Below are 19,712 nucleotides of genomic sequence, written 5' to 3'. Positions count from 1 at the left end.
ATGAGCTTTTCGAGACGGCCCAAACGGGTTCAGGATTTATCATTCGCGCAGACGTCGAGGAGAAGCAAACAGAAGCGACGCGCCTGGAGCGTCAGCGTAGCCGAAGCCCTCCGCGTGCACCGCGGACATCGCAGCTCGAGCGATGACATCACCCGGAGTAACTTGAGCGTTTGTAGTCAGAGACAGACGGGACAAAGGTAGATGCTACCGCATTAGGAACACACGAAAGGGACTTTTCTCCCCCCACAATATCACGTCACGAAGCCTGAATAAAGTCCAATTAATTCACCCTTCTCGGCAAATAACGCATTTTGGCCGACTATGACCGATCGTTTCCGCAGGCTTCTCTGCATGGTTGCGCGAATAAGTGAAATAAAATAAAAACTGGCTCCATTCCCAAGGCTGCCTGTTCCCCATCATTGATCCTCTTGTGTTTGTTTTCCCATCAGGATTAAGCTGCATACCTGTGGTGCACGACGTGACAGTATCGTATTAGAGCTCAGACTGGAGGGCAAACCTTGTTTTACCTTTTTTCCCCCTCGCAATGAATTTAGGTCCATTTGTTCTAGACCAAAAACAATAAAATAAAAAAAACTTAATACGGAATTCATCATCAAACAGATGATGATTTGCTGTGATATGTGGGCGAGGTAAGGATTAGCCTCCCCCTGCAACTGTACAAGCTCCCGCAGTTTACCTCCAGATGACGTAGAACGTAGACCCACCGGATTATGAAGACACCGCGCCCCCGCTATTCTGGTGCCATTGGGTGTTTTGGGAACACAAAAGTGCAATATGCTTGTATAGTGGAAGAGGAGGGTTTTTCATTGCGTTGTACCCGCAGTTTGGAGGCTCTTGAGCAGATGGTCTTCAACAGAGCCCAAATGGATCTGCTTTGATACCACGCACATTCTCTTTGTGGGATGCACAGAGCTATGTTCAAAACTCAGGCTCTGGCTCATGTTCAAAAGAATGAACGTTTAAAATCACTCAAGAGGTTCAGTATAAAATTCTACCGGAGCCCAAGATGACTATTCAAAAGCGATTGGTGAAAAGGAGCACTTAATCTTGTTCTGATTCAGACTTGATCCATTTGCTGCAGCAGGCCTAAAGCTAAGAGACTAGAGCTTTGCTCCACACACATTTTCTACATAAGAATCTCAGACAGAAGCCCTTTTACAGTACTGAATGAGATTCAATCTACATGTACAGGAATATTTGTGAAAGAACCAGATGTATGATGCTCCCCCCAAGAAACCTCTCAACTCTGACTAGACTAACCAACCCAACTACTCACTCACACACCCACACACTCCCACTCCCACTCACTCACGCACATACACCCACACACTCCCACTCACTCGTGCACACACACACGAATGGCTTGTCCATTTCTGCTTTTGCATCAATCCCCAGTCAAGCTCATTGAGTCAGACAGGGGACCCTACAGAACAGAACCAGCGCACTCCCTGGGGCGAAATAAAGACAGGAGCAAAGGGCTCGGAACACTGATGTTCTTTATTTAAACCCATCGCTGGTGTGTGAGAGAAGCCTACAGCTACGTGCTGGGCTCAGTCCAGGCAGGCCGGGCGGGGCCGGGCCGGGCCGGGCCGAGCCAGGCTCACTCGTTTGGTCACCCGAGGCGTCTCCATGCCTCAGTTCTCCTCGTCTAGGGGAGAAAGAGAGAGAGAGAGAGATGGGGGAGAGGATGTCAATCAGAGAGGAGTGATGTCATCAGTCTTACCCGTCTGAGGTGCACATGTACATATGGCTGCACAGCAGCAGCTGCTGAGCTCGGTTCCTTTGTGCAATGCATTAAACTCTGCCGACTGAGAACGGATTAGTGCCTCATTTACTGGGATCTGCCAATCATTGATAATGACCAATCACACTGCTGGAAGCACATCTGACAAACTGTAGCCTCTCTTTCTGCAAACGACAGACAACACCTGGGGAGCAGACAAGGCGTTAAATACACACGTGCGTGGAAGCACCGCCCCCTTCCTCAACCCCCCCCCTTACCTTCATCCTCTTCCTCTTCCTCCTCCTCCTCTTCGTCCTCGTCCTCATCAGAGCTGAAGGTTCCGTCAGGGAGGCTGTACACACGGATCACTTGCTGTGGACGGAGACAGGAACACGGTCAGCCACAGAGGTGGACACAGACACATGCAGACACAGACGGTTACAGTCACTGACACAAAGTCAGTCAACCACAGACATGGTTGTCAGATTCAACATGCAGACACATAGCCACCGGTAGGTATTTCCAGCCCAGTAAAGTATGTGCAAGAGGTGATTTACCAACAAGGAAATACGTATTCAAAACAAAATCTTTCTTTTGCCTCCTGCTGCGTAACCATATGATGCTTGGCCATATGCTCTGCGCTGCACTGAAGAGATTTTAGGACTGTCCGCGCCTCACCTTGTTGGGGTCCTTGAGGATGAGGTACTTGCCCTCGTCCAGCTTGCGGCAGATGTCGATGACGCACCGCAGGATGCCCCAGGCGTTCTCCATGCTCAGGTTGATCTGGCTGGCGAACTCGTTGGGCTTGAACTGCTGGGTGCCCAGGATCACGTGGCGGGACGAGTCCTTCACGTGGTAACGGGACACGTACCTGCGCGACAACGGGAGGGGGACGGGAGACAGGGACGGGGACGAGGGGCAGGGTTAGGGACGAAACTAATCACAGAATCCTACCATCGCCACTTCCTCTAATATCTTAATCTCAGAACTCCTGTAAGCAGCGAGCGAGCAGGTTCATGAGCCAAGCGTGCGTGCGTGTATGTGTGTGTGTGTGTGTGTGTGCGCGCACGTTCACATCAACGATGCAGCGGTATTTGAGAGCGTGGGATGCGTGTTGCATTCAGGTCTTTCTGTGTGCGTGTGTGTGTATATGTAATGTGTGTGTATGCAGTTGGGTGTTTGTGTGTGTGTATATGTGATGTTTGTGTGAGCGTATTTGATGTGTGTGTGTGTGTGTGTGTGTGTGTGTATTTGATGTGTGTGTGTGCGCGCGTGCACTGCTCACCCCAGTTTGAGGTACTCAGACCCCGCCAGCATGGCGCAGCAGGTCCAGCGGGCCAGTTTGTAGCTGTTATTCTTCAGCTCTGTGGCCAGAACGGCTCCTCTCTGAGAGTCCAGCTTCTGCCGCCAGTCCACTCCGTTACAGTGCTAAGAACACAAACCGCACACTGTCAAAACCACCCTCTGCCACCATAAACCACACACCGTCAAAAACACCTTCTGCCAACAGACCACTCAGTTACTGTGCTGACAACACAAACCACACACTGTCAAAACCACCTTCTGATGCTGTCAACTCAGTTACAACAAATCTGATGTCTGATATGAATACACAATTCTGACAGCTTAAACCAAATAGTGGCATATGAAGCACATGACTCGTATAACTGCTCCCGAGAGCTTGTGGGTTGGGGGGGTACGGTCATGCAGACTTGTAGGGTTGCAGGGTGTTGTGTATTGGGGGGAAAGGTGGTTCTACTGTGTCTCACACTGAAATGAGTAAATAACGGAACTGCCCGACTCACCCTGGAGTCCCACTCGTTGAGCGTCTTGATGTTGATGAAGGACACCTCCCCGCTGGCCCCGGTCATCACGCCGTCGTGCTCACAGCGCACGATCAGGTCGATGTCCTCGCCCAGCTTCCAGCGACGGTACCTGCGGCGCGGAGAACGGGAAGAACATCCCCCCCGTGAGACACCCCATCGCCATCAAATCCCAAAAAATATCCCCGTGGCAACCCAGAGGGCCGATGCACTTGTACCGAAGCTCATGCAGCTCAAAAGAGCACAAACCCATGCCAATGTGCATCCGTTTTAACCACAGGTTCACTTCCTGTCTCTCAAGCAGGCTGACGGGGATGCAGTACCAGGAATGGCCATGGGGGGGCCAGCACTCACCGGTAAGCCACGGAAGCCACCTCGCTTTTATCCATGTCCTCCTCCACAAACGGGTTGGGGTTGGGAAACTTGTACCTCTCTCCTCCCTGTGTGTGTGAGAGAGAGAGAGAAAGAGAGAGAATCTTCATTTTAAGACCACCTACACACCATCTCCTCCCAGCGTGTGCTCACAGAACAGAACCCAATAGGGTCAGCGCAGCGCTTTAACACCCACGACAGTTTCTTTGGATTAACAATAATACTGACAGCCTCCTCTTGGCTCGCATCATGCATCTGAAATACCACAGGCCCAGCCAGTGCCTAACCACTCCAGCGCTGTAGTACAAACTGATTTAGTGTACCGTCTCAAACATCACTGCGCACCTGCTGGTATGCAACTTTAATGCTGGCTTAACGCTGGGTCACTCACAGCAGAGCACCAGGTAATTCCCATTACACAAGATGTTATTATAAAAAATAAATAAATAAAAAAAAGTGTCAGGCTCCACACAAATGACATGCTGCACGTTGCTGTCAACAATATTTATGCACCGTGTCAATTAATAACGTTTGTTAATGCTTATACATACACAGCTCTTTATTTCTGCTTTCCGCTTATTTATTGTTCCACTGCATGTTCTGTGCCCGTGTTTCTCCCGAGCTATTTATCTAATACACGTTGCCATGACAGCCCGGCGCACCGCTCTGAGTGTGTGAGGTAAATGAGAGAATGGAACGGGTGAGTGGGGGCCTCAAGGGGGGCCTCGAGGGGGGGCGGGGGGGCGGCGCACGCTGCATTACCATGCGCAGACACTGCTGGGAGAAGTTGTGGTTGATGTAGGTGGCCTCCATGGCCAGGTTGCGGGGCGAGTTGAAGGAGTTCCCCTCGTCCTGCGGCGGCTCGTTGGCCGTCTCGCTCACGGTCAGCAGGTCTGGGGGGGAGGGGGGGGGGCGGACGGGACGGAGAGAGCACTCAGGGACGGGCTTTCGGTTACAGCGAGATACCGGTGCCGAAACCGCGAGGAATCTCTACAGTACACTGGAGTCACTGAGCACGCACTATACCAAGTCACCCACCCAGATACAGAGGCTCTGAGCAGGATTAAGAATGACATTTACAAAAGGTGAACAATTACTTTGACCAAATGTCTAGTTACTGCACTTAGCTACGTGTTAGAATACCGGAGTAATTTCAGACTACCACATGCCAGAGGACCTGGACAGTGCTTTTACATACAATAGATCTCCAACTGACATCACTTCCTCTCTGCCAGACATCCCTTCCTCTGTGATCCAACCGACAGCATGGGCCGAGTGCAGGAGCTCACCGAAATCAGAGTTGTCTCGTTTGTCGAAGAAGAGCTTGTTGCCCACTCTCTGCACGATGATGTCCCAGGAGTTGACTGAGCGCGTGCAGCACATCAGGGTGGCCAAGATGGCGTCGGTGGCAAAAACGTTGCCCTGGGTCTTCGCCAGCTGGGGAAGGGGCAGGAGAAACAATGCTTCACATGCTACAGAGTATTGCCTGTTCGGCTCACAAGAAATGAGTTGACGCAGTCTAACTGTGCATTGCCCAATCAGACAACAACGAGCTGTAGCTGTGAGAAATCCTGAGTCAGCCTCAGCAGTGTCACTAGCTTTCAGCACAGCTGTATCTCCGTTAAACAAACAAAAATCTCCACATCTATACTTCTTAGTGAAGGACTGCCATGTCTCTGAATCGGTTTCCATTGGCTAGTTTGTTTTGCGTAGGCCTTGCACAGGACAGGTGTGTGTAAATCACTACATTCATTTAGCAGATGCTCTCATCCAGAGCGACTCACAATGCAGGAGAAACATCCATCGAACGACAGGGTTATTAGTGGCAGTGACAATGAGAGGTGTTTGTGTGTGTGTGTGTGTGTGTGTGTGTGTGTGTGTGCGCGAGTGAGAGTGTGTGCCTGTACCTTGCGGATGACAGGATCGTCGGTGGTGGTGACGGTGTGGAAGATCCTCTTGATGCTCTTGAGTGACCTCTCGTTGCGGGTGGTGACCCGGTCAAAGGCCTTATCATAGTGCTCCAGAGCTCCACAGCACTCACTGTGAGAAAGGGGAGAGGCCATAAACACAGGCGACTCAAACTACAAGTCCCTACACCTCCATGCTCTAACTCAGTGCCTTAGACAGCAATGGTCACTCTTCATGTGTAGACTGTAGAGTGAATATGAGCTTCTTGTTGGGTTAACATAGGGTGGTAACCCTAATGAAGACAGGGTGATATCCCTTCACAGTCACAGAACACCTGCCTTGCCTCAAATTTCTGAAGCGTTCTATGATCCCGTTAAACAGCAATGAGGAAGCTTTCCGTCCAAAGTGTTACTCGCTTCCGGGGTAAGGCCAACTCACATGTCCACGGGGTCCGCCACCTCCATGTATCTCATCTTCATCAGCCTGGGGAAGTCCATCTCCTCCTTCACCTCCCAGTCACTGCGAACCTCCACTGATGAATCCCTTGGTTTCAGCTGGGCCTAGCGTCGCACCCGAGAGAGGGAAAGCGCACCCTTAGTCAACTGCTACTGAGGCTAATCACACTGGCATCCAACTGCTAATGAGGCTAATAACACTAGCATCCAACTGCTACTGAGGCTAATCACACTAGCATCCAACTGCTACTGAGGCCAATCACACAGCATCAGCATCCAACAGCAAGGAGCCTTTGGGACAGCACAGTAACGCTCCAAAATATTAATCTGAGGGAAGGAAGGAAGGAGAGAGAGAGAAAGAGAAGGCACAATGTGGAAGGAGAGAGAACAGCACTTAGCGAAGTAAAGAGGGATGGGGTTGTGAAGGATGAGAGACGGGGACCCACCTGAGACTTCTGGTCCCATTTCTGACGAACGCCAAACTGCTTCTGGAACTTCTTCTGCAGACGCATGCGGTCTCTGGGGATGGAAGGGGAGGCGGTCAAATCCACAATCAACAACGAGACCGCTAAACCCACAAGGCTATTAGAGGCCGCAGAAAGCACAGGAGGAAATCACATTCTAAACATTCACCTTCATGACCTATGATGCACTATGTAGTATCCACTGAATTGCCAGTTGTGTTATACACCGTTTGTCAAACAAGGACAGCACATTTCCTGTTTTTTTACCACGATTAATACAATTACTGCAACTCACTAATGAAATGCCAGGAACATTAAAGTGCGACTCATGAAAAGGCTTAATTAGCTTAAGGAGGAAGGTAGCGTGAAAGCTCTCTCATTAGGCACTCCGTGAGGAACGCAGCGAGGGCTGAACAGGTGCGCGCGCTCTGGGGCGGCTCACCTCTCCTTCTGCTTGGCGCTCTTGGGGAGGGTCTGCAGGTTGAACTGGGTCATGTTCCTGCGGTCCTTGTCCCTGCGCAGGTTCCGCTGCAAGAGGCACAAACGACGACCGGGTTTTAGAACCTTACATTTACATTACAGGCATTTGGCAGACGCTCTTACCATAACCATAACTAGGAACAAGTATGACGAAACCCCTAGAGAGAAGTACCGGTCCAAGTGCAGGGAACAACCGCATAGTTCAACTTGGACCCTGAAGATTAAACTGATTAACACTAACAACGAGAACGGCAACAACGCAGTCTATGGAAAGAACCTTGACCACCGCTCCTTACCACCACTTCAGCACCTCAAAATTTAACACTCCTGGACTGATTGGCTGCTTTTAAGAAAAGCAATTCACAATAACAAAACATTTGGTTATCATAAATGTCCGTCTGACCTCATTTTTCTGAAGCGAGACGCAGAATTAGCTGTCACTGTAACAACATTGTCATAAATATCACTAGTGCGGTTTGTAACAGCTGTGTGTGGCGTGTCCTTTGAAATCAGGTGATAAGTCATGATGACCCTAATAATGTAGTCCCAGCTACATCTGACAGGATACAGGACTTGTGAGGACACTGCACACACACTAAGATCTGTAAGACCGGATGTGTACCTGGGCAAACCTCATGCGGTTCCTCTGGTAGGCCGTCTTCTGAGTCTTGGCAGTGTCCACCAGCTGGAAGCTAGTCTCGTCCTCTTCGTGGAAGTAGGCATACTGATTGCCCCCGCCGAACTGAGAGGAGTACTTATCTGTAAAGCACAGAGGCGTTCTAGGATTACCACTGCAGAAGGTGTCAGGCAATAGGCTGGAATCCATTTAGACCCCTCCCATGACTATGACCACACACTTCTCACACCTGGCAGATCCACACAGAAATCCTCGCTCAGACCCTTTACATAACACATGTTTTTGCCCATAGAGGCAGATTTTTGGATTTCTGTGGGCATTACACGCCCCGTTAAAGGTACAGTTGGCCCACTGCTCAAGTGAATTTGCTTGTTTAACTGAACACAAAATGGCACCAAATTTTAGCTTGACATTTCAGCTGCTCTGAACTCAAACCAGCCAACCAAACACCCCTGAAACAAAGAGGCTCAGAAACTGCACGTCTTGGGGATGTGGACTGAGACTCACTTGTGTATCTCTTGTCTTGGTAAGTAGCTCCAGTCCAGTCAGCAACCTGAAGGGAGAAGGAGAAAGTCAACCCATATTGAGAAAGTAAAACAGGTCTTAACACTCAACACAAAACCAAGCTTTTCATGGTTAAACAAATTAAATGGCAATATATTTCAATGCAAATCACAATTAGTAACATCCCTTCATCAAAAACAAAGGTTATGACTTGGTTACTGGTGTGGCGGCATGTGTGATGGTTGAGTGGCGCTTCCCATAGGGGTGATGGTATGTGTGTGAGGATGCTCTGACAGTGGGAAGTCTGAGCGTGTTGAAGTTTCTCTGACACTGCTCACAAGTATGAAGACGGTGCGAGGGTAACTTACTTTGCCCAAACGGTCACCCTTGCTGAAGGGCTGGTAGGGCATGTCTTTGAACTTTTCTGGCACGGCGCAGGGACCCCAACCACTGGGGTTGTCCTGGATCACGGGGGCATGGAATTTGGCCATGATCTGAGTTGGGGGAAGACGACAGACAGTGGTGTCTTTAACAGGCACTACCACTTGATCTATAGAAGACAGGTTCTCCCTGTAAGCATCTCAGACCACCCCCAATATAAGACGCACATTTATTTCATCATAAAGCTGTGATTACTCAAGTCAGGTACGTATTCAAATGACCATAAACGCCCGTTATGTTCTCAGTTTTTGTCAGGGATTTCCAGTTAAGTCTCAGGGTATATTTGCCTCCGGTGGTCAAAGCGGATATAGGAATGAAGGCCAGTTTGGCCAAGGCCTCAGACGATGTTCAGCACTGCTTTCTCCAACGGTACGCCTGGCATACGTCAGTTTGCGCAGTGGACTAGTCATCACAGGACCAAATTACGGACAGAAACGAGCATCACAAGGTTAGGAGTCTTCATTATCTACCCAAGAGTTCGGTTAACAAACACGTACTTAGTTCAAATTCGACACTTGAACGGACAACTAGGTATGCCGGCCTACTGGGCTACTCAGCTACTGGGAAATCGCACATAAATACTGAGCCACCTCAACACGAAGTAGCTGTAGAATTCGGCGTTTTAGGGTTTGCTGTGGGTGACAGTCCCCTTCCTGTGCTTTCAATGCAAACTTTAGAGTTCCAAAATTGATTTCGTGGTTTCGCTATAATGCTGGCTAGATACTCGCCAGACGCTTCGTTGGAATAGGTAACTTGACAGTATGTGTAGTTGCACACAGCTAATTTAACAAATTAATATTCCGATCATTATATTCGGAATCTGTATTACCAAAACATTCACGATACAACCGACTCTTGCAGTAAATTAACGCTGTCTTGCACTTGATCAAACCAGGAATACCCCCGGTAAGCTAGAATGAACTAAAAAGCATCCAGCACTCAGTACGGCAGTAATGGCTGGATACATAGCTAACAAGATAGCTAACAGCTCTTAAGCATACAAAACAAGATAAATCACCACAAACACGTAAATAATGCCAGAAGATGACCATAACCACTTTAGTGCATGTATATAAATGTTAAATACCTCGATTGTATCTTGGATTTTGATGGATGCAAGCAAATTCAACAGTCCTTCAATCCAGAAATATTTAGCGCAACATTTTGTAGAACGCCGGCGGAAAAAGAACTGTGAAGTGTCGTAAAGCGTGACGTACTTCCTGTCGTGGCTGCATGCAAGTAAAAGGTGCGAAATACATATTTTTTAATGAGCTAAATTACATTTTTAAGTCCACTCTCATAGATAATTACTACGGCAGCATGCATGACTGTTCTCTGCGAAAACACTACTTTAGTTCATAACCAAAGTCTGCAACACGCTAAGATATTAACTTGCATTAAATGTTAACTTAGCTATGATACCTATCGCCAGTTCACAGCATGCAGCTAGCTAGCAAGTAATGCGCTGTGTTATTTAGTTAGCTAGCCACATTTGGAACTGTGACCACAGGAACATTATGATTTAACAGGACATATCTGGCTAGGTCCACTATCTCATAGCTTCGAAAGCCATGTAGTCACTAGGGATCTCTGTTTAGCTCGTCAAATATAGTGATATAGTGTGTCACGATTCCTTTGACTTGACAGTAATACATGCATGCATATCCTTTACACAGGCATGCGCTTCGGATTTTTTAGTGTAGAGGGATTACAAAGTGGACATTTAATAACTGTGTTTGTGGTAAGTGTCCACCACCGATTTATTCTTGATAACGTTGCTAAACTGCGACTGACTAGACACCCTGAGTGGGTGTGGTCGTATCGCGTGGTATGTAGTAGACAAGTACGTTCTCGCTGAAGCATGACACATTGCAAGTAGCTTACATATAGATTTTTGCTTCTTGTCTACTGGATAAATGTGCGATCTTAGAAACCCCCAAGTTACTTCAAACACTGCAAGACATCCATAATTAGCATGGAATGATTGACTCTGTTTCCATTTCCAGAGCGTGTTGTTGAGTACTTTAATGCTCCCACTTTTGAGGACTGTGGGTTTGGGAGCATTTTCCATGGCGTCTGAGTCATACTCATCTGGAACACACTCCGCGGCCTTCGTTACCTGTCCCAACGAGCAGGTAGCCAAAGACCTGGCCAGGTAAAGAGAAACACATAATTGCGGGATGTGCTTTGGCAGTTCTGAAATCCCAGCTCTGGAGCATATATTTACCCCTAGAGTCCATTCCAGGGATGGGTTTATTCATCAGCATTTTCAGTATCGGTTATGCTGTTGTAAGTGTATCTGTAGCACTGTTCTTCTTAATGCTGCTTCTATCAGTGCTGCAAGGGACAAATGAACTGGCTAACTGAACACGGCACCATATCCAGGCCTGAGAATTCCATTCAGCCTGTGTTTTTTTTTTTATTACAAATCTATACATTTATGTATTTGGTCTTTATCTGTATTTGGTCCCCATCCCTGCACTTCTTGGTAAATTGTATTTGTTCTAATACTCTAGCTTATTCTTCTGCCTAGTTTGGCTTTGCAGATGTTAGACCAGGATAGTGTTCTTTGTTCTCGGCTAGAATAGCTTACAAAATAAGTAATGTACCTTACTGACCTGTTCAGCGTTGTCTACGATCATGAAATGCATTTTGTACCGCTTGATAAGCTGCTAATGTAATGTAATGTAATGTTATCTGTTCTTTAACATAATAACATCTGACTGATTTGTACGTCCATTGACAATTAATCGCAGGTGAGCGGATTGTTTTGCATGAATACCGTCTTCAGTTGCAAGATGAACGAGGTTTACCTTCTCAAACTGTGTGTGGCACTTTCTTTCTCAGAGGAATGGTTGAGAAGAAACTGGCTGCCTGTGTCAACATCATACCGAAGATCACATCAATGTAGGTGTTCGTGCTGGCTCTGGAGCAGTAAGCCAACTGTATATGCGGATTGAGCAGAATGCTGCAGGAGTTCAAATGTTACTGTGTTGACTTACAGATACCAGTGGCAGGGAAAGATTGAGGAGGATAATGAAGTGTTGCTGGTGAGTCTTTTTTTTTCTTTTTTTTTTACCACTGTGTTACTCTAATGCAGATTCATGAATCAATGTTGCATTATACTGCATTCAGATCTGTAACCCTCCACCTTCCGTGGTGAAATGTTTGTTCATCAAAAGTGAGTTTTTGCTGTGCACGCAGTACATGCTTTCTGGATCTTTTGAAGGGCATGCACCTTAGAAACATTTTCCTGGTTTACTGTGCGCATGCATAACTTTGAAACCCCTTTTCAGATGATTAAAACCAGAAGTTCAAAGGTCTCCGCACTGGCAGAGTATGTGAGGTGAGCCCTTACATTCTAAGATTACTGTTGTGAATGTTGAATCTTTTATTCAACCGCGTGTGACCGGTCATGTCACAAGCAAAGCAGTGCAAATCCTAATTTAAGGGTCAGGAAATCGTCATACTCTAATCAGAATGGCTTAATTTTGAGGTTCGTGTATAAACCATTCCGTTGTTAAAATGAAATTTACTGCAATTCATTAGAATAAAGTGTATTATTAGTGTCCGAAAATATCAATAATATGCGAGTACGTATCCAAATTGTTGCAGCATTCAGATATTGCAATATATTTTTCAACATAATTGCTGTGAACTATATTTATCTTGATATTTTGAAAAAATGAAAAATACACATACCTACAATATATTTCAGTACATTCTGTTTCCATAAGGGTTAACCTACTGTAGCCTATTTAAACTTCAAAGTTGTTCATTAATTTAGTTGGAATTTAGAAGTTTACATTTTGATCTGTGTTATAGTAATTATGTACTGTATTCTTTGCATACTTTGATTTGCTGAGTAACTAAAAAAAAAAAAACATACTATACTAGTCAGTGTGCGCCACTATTGTTTGCAGGTCAAACCATCCTTATGAAGTGGCTGAGGTCATCAGTCTGCCTATAGATCAGGGAAACCCGCCCTATCTGAAGTGGCTGGGTGAGGGCGTGCCGGAGTGAGTGCTCTCTTTCACCCCCTGTGGCCCTTATGGGGATGTGCGCTCACCGTCTGTTCAACTTGTGATAATGCATTGGAGGGGGCCGGAACTGTAACCTTAAGCAATAAAAACGAGTGACTAAACTGGAAATGCTCGACATGATGATGCAGCTTTCTTATTCATTCATTTTTTTCACTGAAACATGTACAAAGACATTCTTCAGAGGCATCCTTTCAGCTGGCATGTTTTCTAGCCCTAATTTTACTAGAGATGCGCAGTAACATCAAACTGATATGATTTGCTGATATAATAAAAGAACACGCATGCTGCCCAGAGGGACAATAGACCTCAGGCATCACTGATCCTAGGTAAGAACACTGAAACTGCTCAGGAAGTAGCCTCATCATGGTAATGATGGTAATCATTTGAAATTACCAGCCAAATTCACAAACAGAGCTATACAGACTCAGTAGTGCTAGGCTCTGTACTTAATACAGTAATCAACTTGAAATTGAAGTTTTTTCTTTCAATGATGATGCAAGTGCTGGCCTACTTCCCCTAATGTTGGAACTCGGTTGCAGTTTGCTTTAGGGCTACAATGTGAAATGAGGGTATTGGATCGACCAACATGGCCGGGCAGACACTATTGACGTCTGCCCAGGATTTCTGTATCGCACATCCATAAATTTTACTGGAACTAAATATTTAATTTATCATTATTGGCACCGATGCAGAGCACAAAATGAAAGCAAGACCTCCATACTTCTACAATAAAATGACTGAATGCATTCACTGACCTGAAGAAAGAGAAAATTAATCTATTAAGACATTTGTTAATATGAGCAATGTGTGCAAGCAACATTTGTTAATTTATTTGCATTTTATCAAATCATGCACCATTCTTTTCCATGTTACATGTACCTTAATGTTAAGTATGATTTGTTCCCTTTTGATCATCTCAAGTAATGGAAATACTTAAGAACATTTCCTAACATTAACAAATTGTTAATTAATGTAACACTTGCCAAAAATAAATGCATGAATATTTACACCTAAGACACTTACTTGCTCAGCCTATTCCCTTGCTAATGGCTTAGTTAACATAAATACATGTTAATTGATTAGTTCAGGTTAGTTAATGGATTAACGTATGTTAGTCACCGGAACCTTATTGTAAAATGTTCTAGTTTCTTCTATGATACATGTACAAAGACTGAGTGAAAAGCATCCATTCTAGCCCCTGTTCTGCCGGTTGTTTCAGATTAATGAATCCATGTGCCACAGTCAACCACGAGGGGGAGACATTTCCCCACTTTACTGCGCTGCTTGATGACAACCTGTTTCCTAACCTCAACCCCAGATGTTATGACTGTAAAGCTTCTGGAAATGGACATTCCAGTTTATGAGATTGGCATCAGCTGAGGTTTTTATTGGATTCGCTGCCTCCAACTGGGGTCCTTCCTGCACAAGATTGTGATTTTTCAGAAGTAACTGGCCATTGGTCTAATAGCAAAGCACCTCCTCAGAATCTTGGTGGACTGACACGCGAGCCAATCTGCGTCCAGGACCTCAGTGTCTCTTCACCTGTGGTTTCAGGTCTGGACTCTGAGGAGGCCTGGACACATACGGAGTCTAATCTCAATCTCTTTTTGCACAAATTGTGCATAATGATAACAACAACAACGGCAATAATAATAATATGAATGTGATAAACAAGGCTCTGGACTGATACCTAATACATCAATTGCTCCCTCAACTTTAAAGATAGAGACCAGGTTTAGTCAGGACCACTGTCATCAAAGTCAGAATTCTTATTTTCAATCTTGTCACGCATGGATAAGGCGGGGAGGGCAAAAGTACATTGTGGCCTGTTCACAAAGGTCTTCATATTCCGCCTAAACAGTCCACTAAAATGTTTAATATGTTGCAATATTTTTTGTCAGAAAACGTTTGAGGTGAGAAATAGGCAGTGCAATTTCTGAATCTTGATTCACATTTGTTTGGAATTGGCAGTTTAATTTGAGTTTCGGCTATGCTGTACACATTCATGTGCATGGAAAATGCCTTATGCAAATGAGATGGACACTCCTACTCCACTCACCCCAGGAAGCAGTTTTCAAAATGGTGTAGTAGGCGGGGCCAGGCTGACACAGTGAGTCCAATTACTCTTTAAATCAGTTCACGAAGAGAGAAGGCTCATTCTGCACCAGTGTTTGAAGATTTTAAAGAGCCATCCCTATTAATGAAGTTCCTGCAAAATAACTGATTTGTGAGGTCCAATCCCCTTGTGAGAGGGTCAGGGGCTCTTGATCCCACTTTTGATTTATGACATCATTGTGTTGATTTGGGAATAACGAGTCTCCTGAGGTATATCTGGGGCTGAGAGGTCAGGGGTCTCAATAGAGTAAACAACTACAACAAATTATCATCTATACATTGAGCTCTATAATATATTTTTTTTATTTGGCTCTGTACTCTGTACAATTTTCAACTAGCAATCAAACAATTGGTTAAACTTGTGGTTAAAGTGCACATTCTCAGCTTTTATTTAAGGGGATTTTCTTTTTACACTTTTGTTTCACCATGTAGATGTTAGAGTACTTATACATAGTTTTCGTCATTTCAGAGCACAGTTTTGTTTTGGACATATTAATGCTGTGTATAAAAAGTGCTGTAATTTTTAAATGGTGAAACAAAAATGTATAGAAACCCTTTAACTACATGTGAATTGTTGGATTAAAAGTCCAGACCCAAATAAAGTACAGAGCCAAATAAAGAAAAAATATGTCTTTGTATATATATGATGCATGAAATGTGTCAGCTTTACCGTCTACAGTGCCGACACATTTAAAATGTGCCCATTTAAAAGACATTATTGGCATCTGCATATTTTTAAAAACTTTACTGGCTATGTTTTTTCCTGGTGAGGGAGAAGTGAGAATCAGGACTGCTGAAAGGAGCTTGTGGAGGAATTTTGGTGAGCTGGTTCTGAACACTGTAAGAGCTGACGGACAGGTCTGTGATGCTCATGCTCTCACAGTCAGAATACCTGCCAGGATGTGGCTTTCCAGCAAGTATTTTAACCTTGTAATGAGCCTTAAAGTCTTATTTCTTTCTCTCACATCGAAAATATTAACTTATTTTTAGTTATTTTTTGCTTGACATGTGAACCCCATTGGCTAAATCTTGAAATGAGTAGAACTGTCTCATCCCGTTGCCAACATTTTTGTCTTATTTAGCCAAACAGTAATAGAATTTTTTTTTAAAGTCTAAATATAAGACTGAAGTGCTTGTTAAGATTGACTTATTTTTTGGTTTTTGCAGTGCAGTGTGTACTGAATGTCTAACAGTACAGTATCAATGGATAATATGCCTTTGGCAAGTGGCTTTGTGCTTCTGCTAAACAAACAATTAATAAATAATCTAACAATAGATTATTATTATAATTTAATATCTTAATATAATAATATATTAATAATCTGATATTACAGGCCATTACAGGCTCTGTTCTTCTATGTCAGGGTTGGAACAATCTAGAGTAAATTAGTCAATCTAATTTTATGGTGGTCACGCACATTGCATATCAGGACATTTGATTTTATTTTGTCCCTCTTTCTTTAAATTACACACGTCCACATTCAATTCAATTTTCCACCCACTAGCCCTTCAGCCCTTATAAGAGCCTTGCACAAAACTTTCATTTTCTTGTCTTCTTCCTGGCAATTGGTCTCTTAGCAACATGACTCAAGCTTCTGCAGCATGACATTGTAGTCTAATGAGAGTTCCCATCTAATGTGCCTGTGTGGGCTTGTTAGCATGCATGTGCAAGTGTGTCAGCATGTGTTCATATGCATCTATCAGTGCATTCATGTATGTGTGAGCATGCTTGTGTGCTGCGTGAGTTTGTAAAATTGTACCCTAAAGCTGTATGTTGTGTGTAAGTTTGCGTGTTAATTTGAATGTGTGTAGATTTGTGTGGGTGTGTTAATGCATGTTTTTATATTTCCTGTTTTCTTTTTAAGTTTGTATTGGTCTGCATTTGCACTGTCCAGACTGAGACTTATTATTTACTGTATGTCAGTTGGAGGTTGTCTTATGCTTCATTGATGCTCTTCAGTATAATTAAAAATGCTACCCAAAGTTCACGAATTGTCCTCCTCCATTATGGTACTAATTATGTACACAATATTGAGAGAACAAACACATCACCTTTAGTACCACCACACATAAACCTAAAACTGACTGATTTTATGAGAGCAATATGCAGTTTTTGACAGGATAATTGACAGAGATTTTTGATATGTCAATGTCTTTAGTGGCCAAAACTGATTTTAAAAGTATTTTTTCTTGCTTTAGACCACACACGTCTAAATACCTAAACACCCATATTTGTAGACTTAACTTATAAATGTCTGTATCTAAAATATTCTTTATCACTCACAGAAATGTCTAATCAAAAGCTTGTATTAAAACTGAAGTAATATAAAAACGTCCATAAAGTGAACTATTTCTATAAGCGCTGGCAGACAGGTGAACAAAGGTAGCTCTAAAATCAGGTTAAAGGGACTGCATGCATCCTATTTTATTAATACAATAATGTATTGCTTGTTTATTTGCGTAATGTATAGTCCGTTTTTTTTTTAGGAAGAAGAATTTGCAGTATTAAACGTTATCTGAGGAAGAATTTGCAGTATGAAACATTATCTGAGGCTTGCTGTCTAGTTGGGCGCCTGTGGAGATTCTGGCGCTGGTGGAGCACGACGCGGCATTGCAGGGCGTTTGGTGACGAGCAAAGGCTGGAAACAGCACGGACTCTTCAGAGCCGCGCCGCGCGCACGCACGCCTCAGCGGCAGACTCTCTCCGCCACCCACGTCCCTCGGCGCCCGGCTTCGCTCCCGCTCTCTAATGTCACCGCTAATAGACAGCTTGGAAGTGCGCCAGCAGCCGTGAATGAAATCACCCACAGGTGCTGAGCGTTAAGCGGCTCTCCATTAAGAATTGTATTACTTTTTTTTTCTTCCTTTTTTTTTTACAGATAGTGGGGCAGCTCACGCTCCCTATGTATTTTTTTTTTCACCTTTAGACTCGGAGGAAAACAGATAGATGGTTACAGACAGAGGTCGTGGCATGGTACAGAAGGGGCCAATGGCGGTGAATCGAACCCCCGACCGCATGGCGGGATTGGTGTAGGTTTGAGAGTTCACTGACTGAAGACTGGGCCACATAGTCTCGCCCAACTTAATAGTTTTCTGCTTTTGTGTTTCCTGCTTTGTGGCCTGATTATTCTGACTCATAGCCAACCCAGGGTACCTAAATGGATTTCACAGCTTGGATTTTACAGTGAACCTCATTCAAACTCCTTAATCCAGTACGTGTACCGGCTCATGCATTGTAATTTCTGGTCCTCCTTGAAGCCGCTGTGTTGGCTAATTACAGTATGTTCAGAAAAAATTACAGTACTTTAATGTTGGCTTTTTCCAAGATTTTTGTGAACCTTTCCTCTGGTCCACACATATGAAAAGGGAACTGTACACTTACTTACTCTGGCAATTTAGTAACTTCCCTCTGCATTCGATAAATGTATTCTTTAAGAACTACCCTAATCGTATGGCATTTTGTTAAGTGCTGTGCTCAAACAGGGGGCAAAGGAACAAGTCTTACCACATACTGTGTGAACATAGCAGTTACATGTGTGAAACGGCACTGGTGACGTGGTCTGCATTCCTATGTTAACTTTAACCCACTGACATCTCATCTTATTTTCCCCACTTTTTGTACCCTCAAATTTTTGCTATTAATTGGCCTTAGAGAGCAGCTCCTCCTGCAATCACCTGAGAAGTGCAAATGCTGCGACTGCAGAGTGCTCCATTGTTTGCGGATTGAGGCCATTCAGTTACTGTGTTCCTCCGCTTTTGCTCACGAGTGAGTCTGGCTGCCGATTCCCCATCAATACACACACGTGACACACCTCTGAGTATCGCCCTTAATTTTAAACCCGCCGTATTTCTAAAATGACAATTGTTAACTAAGGCAAACTCAGTTTAATAAAATCTGATCATTCCAGCCCCTTGACTGAGCTAATCTTCAGTGGGCCAGACTGGAGAAAAGAAAGCATTGCGGCGCTCTGTAAAATGTTCAATCTTAAATGCACATGGTCCCATCTGGGCTCATACAGAGCCTGTAAGAGCTGAATTAACACGGGACATTTTACCGCGTGGGAAAAATGGGCGGAACGGAAGTAATGACTACGTTCCAAATTTAAACACGGGCTCAGGCGCCGTGTTTGGGACCGGGGCCAGAAATTCTCCGTTTTTCCACGTTGACGACAATGAAAAATCATCCGCGCTGTCAACGGCAACTAATGAACACGCTTCACTGATTGCTGCTATTCTTACAGCAGTGTGATCCTGCGGTCAAGTGGCACCTTGATTGGGATTTGGCTGGTGATAAGATTACATTTTCGGCTCACATTCAAAGCCGAAAAGGCCTGATTAAAAGGGAGACATTAGCGTCAATTAAAGAGGGGACAGAAAAAGAGCAATTTTATAACAAGGTATTTATTCGTTATACAGTCAGCTGCATAATGTTTTGGACAAAGAAATTTCTTTTTTTGATTCGGCTCTGCTTACACAGTTTTAGATTTGTCATTGAGAACTGCACATGGTTGAAGTGCAGATACTCAGACCAAAATACATAAAAAAGGTATTTTTTAAAATATATTTTGGTTTTACTATTTAAAAATAACAGAACGTTTTATACATAGTCTCCCATTTCAGAGTATGGATAAAAACTGCTGTAATTTCTACACGGTGGAACCAAAATGTATAAAAACACTCGTTAGGAAAAGCTGAGGATATGCACTTTAGCCACATGTGATTAATT

General features: G+C 44.4%; 3 protein-coding genes across 7 annotated transcripts in view; 1 reads left to right on the top strand and 2 right to left on the bottom strand.

Moving 5' to 3' along the window:
- The window catches only part of LOC135248798 (GRB2-related adaptor protein 2-like), a 290,320-nt gene that overhangs the window by 171,992 nt on the left and 98,616 nt on the right, over positions 1-19,712 (bottom strand). The window lies entirely within an intron of this gene.
- Positions 1,501-10,051, bottom strand: eif3d (eukaryotic translation initiation factor 3, subunit D). Of its 2 annotated transcripts, none has more exons than XM_064323716.1 (16): positions 9,916-10,051; positions 8,756-8,881; positions 8,391-8,436; positions 7,869-8,005; positions 7,209-7,294; positions 6,749-6,821; positions 6,286-6,407; positions 5,847-5,979; positions 5,229-5,376; positions 4,702-4,832; positions 3,922-4,007; positions 3,550-3,679; positions 3,030-3,172; positions 2,423-2,615; positions 2,023-2,116; positions 1,501-1,669 (listed from the first exon to the last, which is right to left on the bottom strand). In XM_064323716.1, exons 2-16 carry the CDS (start codon positions 8,876-8,878, stop codon positions 1,656-1,658), a joined length of 1,659 nt encoding a protein of 552 aa, XP_064179786.1. In that variant the 5' UTR covers positions 8,879-8,881; positions 9,916-10,051; the 3' UTR covers positions 1,501-1,655. The 2 variants fall into 2 exon arrangements, with proteins under 2 accessions (XP_064179786.1, XP_064179788.1); XM_064323718.1 differs by having other exon boundaries at positions 6,286-6,401.
- On the top strand, positions 9,090-12,979 carry LOC135248790 (protein CutA homolog). Of its 4 annotated transcripts, XM_064323721.1 has the most exons (7): positions 9,947-10,074; positions 10,505-10,569; positions 10,835-10,983; positions 11,676-11,735; positions 11,833-11,878; positions 12,125-12,174; positions 12,752-12,979. In XM_064323721.1, exons 1-7 carry the CDS (start codon positions 10,062-10,064, stop codon positions 12,849-12,851), a joined length of 483 nt encoding a protein of 160 aa, XP_064179791.1. In that variant the 5' UTR covers positions 9,947-10,061; the 3' UTR covers positions 12,852-12,979. The 4 variants fall into 4 exon arrangements, with proteins under 4 accessions (XP_064179793.1, XP_064179792.1, XP_064179791.1 ...); XM_064323723.1 differs by lacking the exons at positions 9,947-10,074; positions 10,505-10,569 and adding an exon at positions 9,090-9,197; XM_064323722.1 differs by lacking the exon at positions 10,505-10,569 and having other exon boundaries at positions 9,937-10,074.

This window comes from Anguilla rostrata, chromosome 2, assembly GCF_018555375.3.
Source record: "Anguilla rostrata isolate EN2019 chromosome 2, ASM1855537v3, whole genome shotgun sequence".
In the NCBI taxonomy this organism is placed as follows: domain Eukaryota; kingdom Metazoa; phylum Chordata; class Actinopteri; order Anguilliformes; family Anguillidae; genus Anguilla; species Anguilla rostrata.
Note: the sequence above shows the minus strand (reverse complement) of the source record. Positions and strands in the feature narration are given on the sequence as shown.